At 38.6% G+C, this 3,058-nt stretch overlaps 1 protein-coding gene across 1 annotated transcript; it reads left to right on the top strand.

Moving 5' to 3' along the window:
- The first annotated feature begins 1,537 nt into the window (after nucleotides 1-1,537).
- On the top strand, nucleotides 1,538-2,476 carry LOC138775782 (olfactory receptor 5AR1-like). The gene has a single exon (XM_069956030.1). The coding sequence runs from the start codon at nucleotides 1,538-1,540 to the stop codon at nucleotides 2,474-2,476; it is 939 nt and encodes a 312-aa protein (XP_069812131.1).
- Nucleotides 2,477-3,058: the final 582 nt, after the last annotated feature.

The raw sequence follows: 3,058 nt of genomic DNA on the forward strand, positions 1-3,058 counted from the left end.
TCATGGAGTGTCCCTTATAAATGCCCTTATACACGTGCCACTCACTTTTCAATTACCCTTTGCAGGTCTCACCATGTCAACCATTTCTTTTGTGAAGTGCCTCCTTTCTTAAGAATGTCCTGCAAAGATCCTTGGCTTAATGTAGTAGCAATGTACTGTATATAATTATAAAATCAGTTGTAGTGACTAATTTGCCGTCACTTGAGACAATTTGAGGAGAATGGAAATTATATACATCATGAAAGCAATTCGACAACAAGTACCATTAAAACATAACTTTAAATATAAATATATATATTAATATATATATATATATATATATATATATATATACAAACTACAAAATATATAAATGTGATGCACAGACTCTCATTCTCTCCAAATATATGAGATGGATGAGTGTATAGACATGTTGATTCTTTGTTGAAGGTACATATCTAGACTATGTGGCCATAATCTGACAGTTTGGCCACCCTAGTTGGCCTATCTATCGAAAGATATATACCTAGCTTTATATCATATTTTTATATCACTTTACATACACACGATGGGGGGATTCATCATCCCCATGTGTGGTGTACGTCAGTAAAAAGCTGCAGATTTTTGTGCAAACCAATTTGCAACTTTGTGTCGCTCAAAAACCTACTTGGCTGATGGTGGCAAGGCACGATGGGGGAGTGGTATAACTCACGGCAGCCTTAGTTTTACGGAACAGGCTGCAGGAGAATTCTCTATCAGTCAATAGGGCCGCAAAGCCACACAGAGACTTCAGATCCAGCAGCAAACGAGACTAGGAGGAGGAGGACCTGACCCCCCGGTAAACAGGCATATTGGATTACAGTATTCCCTGGCCTCCTCTAAAATCAGAGAAAAGAGGTTGGTTAGGGGGCTCACACTTCTTCAGTCAAGATATGGCTTATGAAAAACGGTCATTCGTTGGGGATGATTAGTTGGATAGAATTTTATAAACTATTATTTCATCGTATATGTATATGTCAGTATAGTTTCTATGCTTTTGTTTCCTTTGATAACCCTATTCTTTGTTTGCCTCTTTTATTATATTTAAACTTCATTTTAATAAAGGTGCTCTAATGAACCTATAATCTTAGAAGAATCGTTACCTGGAACTAGTTAACACATAGTGGGTGTAGTCTTAAATGTAACCTATGTAAGGTGTCCCGGCAGTATAATTCAATGTGTGATGGCAGTCTACTTTGATTAAATTTCGATAAAGGAGTGATGACAGAGGAAGGTCCAGTGTGACCTTGCAAGCTCTAATCCAGAATTTTAGCCCGGGGATTTTGACTTGGATCCTTGATACATGAATAGAAGGATAAATGGGGCCTTGGTATAATTTTTATCCCAAGGTCTGTGGGTTGGGAAGTAACAGTTCTAACCAAAGAGCTTGTCCTGGCATAGGCTGTCTTAAAATACACTTCTATAAAAAAATATATATATATTTTTATATAAAATATTAGCACTCTACATCTCTAAATATTCACATTTTTCCCACATTTTATCCAGCAACATAAATGTAATGGAAGACTTGAATCAAACATTTCATGGAAGATTCGTCCTTCTTGGTCTGACTACTGTTCCATATCTTCAGATCATATTCTTTCTTATATTTCTGCTGATGTATATAATAACATTGTCAGCGAATGTTCTACTCGTCATTGTGGTGACTATAAACTCCAAGCTACAGACGCCCATGTACTTCTTTCTGTGCAATCTCTCTATTATTGACATCTGCTTCTCCTCCACAATTGTCCCCCATATTCTCAGAAATACAATCTCCAAGGACAGAAGTATTTCTCTGGTAGCATGTGCACTTCAAATGTTTTTCCATTTGGCGTTCGGAGCCACTGAGTGCGTAATACTTGCCATCATGGCTTATGATAGATTTGTAGCCATTTGTAAACCTTTGCACTATAGAAACATCATGGGCAAGAAATTGTGCTGCTGTTTAGCTGCTGGTTCATGGAGTTTTTGCTTCATGAAATCAGCCCTTCATGTGGTCCTCACCTTCCAACTACCCTACTGTAGATCTCACTATGTCAACCACTTCTTCTGTGAGATGCCTCCATTTTTTCAATTGTCTTGCAAAGACACTTGGCTAAATGAAATAGCAATGTATATCTCAGCCGGAATGATAGCCTCGTGTTCATTCATCCTTACTTTGATTTCATACATCCACATCATCTCCACTATTTTGAAGATCCGTTCCTCACAAGGGAGGAAAAAAGCTTTCTCCACATGTGTCTCCCACCTTACGGTGGTGTTGCTCTATTATGGGACTATTATGATTGTGTATCTCAGACCTCACTCTAAGTACTCTTCTGAGATAGACAAGACCGTATCCATTTTATATACAGTGGTAACTCCAATATTGAATCCCATCATTTATAGCATGAGGAACAAAGATGTTAAAGGTACCATAGGAATGAAGCTTTTTAAGCAGTCATTGGACCATTAAGATAAATTCTGGTCATTTACTTCTACATTTGCAACTTTAAAATAAAAGCAACCAAAAAGACAGACATTCTTATTTTTACCAAATAATTAATAGACTGCTATAGTGCAAGACACTCAGAATGGGAATAGTTCAAAGCAACCACCAACAGGGGCGGATTAAGGGACCGTGGTGAAGTCTCCCACTATGTGTTTTCTTTCTCTTCTTACACCTTGGTAAAAGTGTATCACTCCAGTGACACAAAATAGGACAGGAGGCCGCTGTTCTTTACTTCAACCACTAGATGTCACACTTCGTCACAGCACAGCTACAGTTAACACTAGGTTCAGCTACACACCACCACTCTCTCTAACTACTTCCCTTTAGTTGTTAGTTAGTGCCTGGTCTTAGGCAGGCGGGACATATGGACAGTCTGTTCCTGCAGCTAGCTACCCAGCCTTCATGGCTAACCAGACTAGACCCCTAGCCCTTTTGTGCTGCAGCTAGTTTTGGCCTTAATGACCAGGCTAGTTTTTCAAAATCTGACCTGTCTCACTTATAGCTCAGTGATCCTTAATGTATGCTAGGGATTTTCTCAATTTCACA

The sequence above is a fragment of the Dendropsophus ebraccatus genome, unplaced genomic scaffold, assembly GCF_027789765.1.
Source record: "Dendropsophus ebraccatus isolate aDenEbr1 unplaced genomic scaffold, aDenEbr1.pat pat_scaffold_2048_ctg1, whole genome shotgun sequence".
Classification (NCBI taxonomy): Eukaryota; Metazoa; Chordata; class Amphibia; order Anura; family Hylidae; genus Dendropsophus; species Dendropsophus ebraccatus.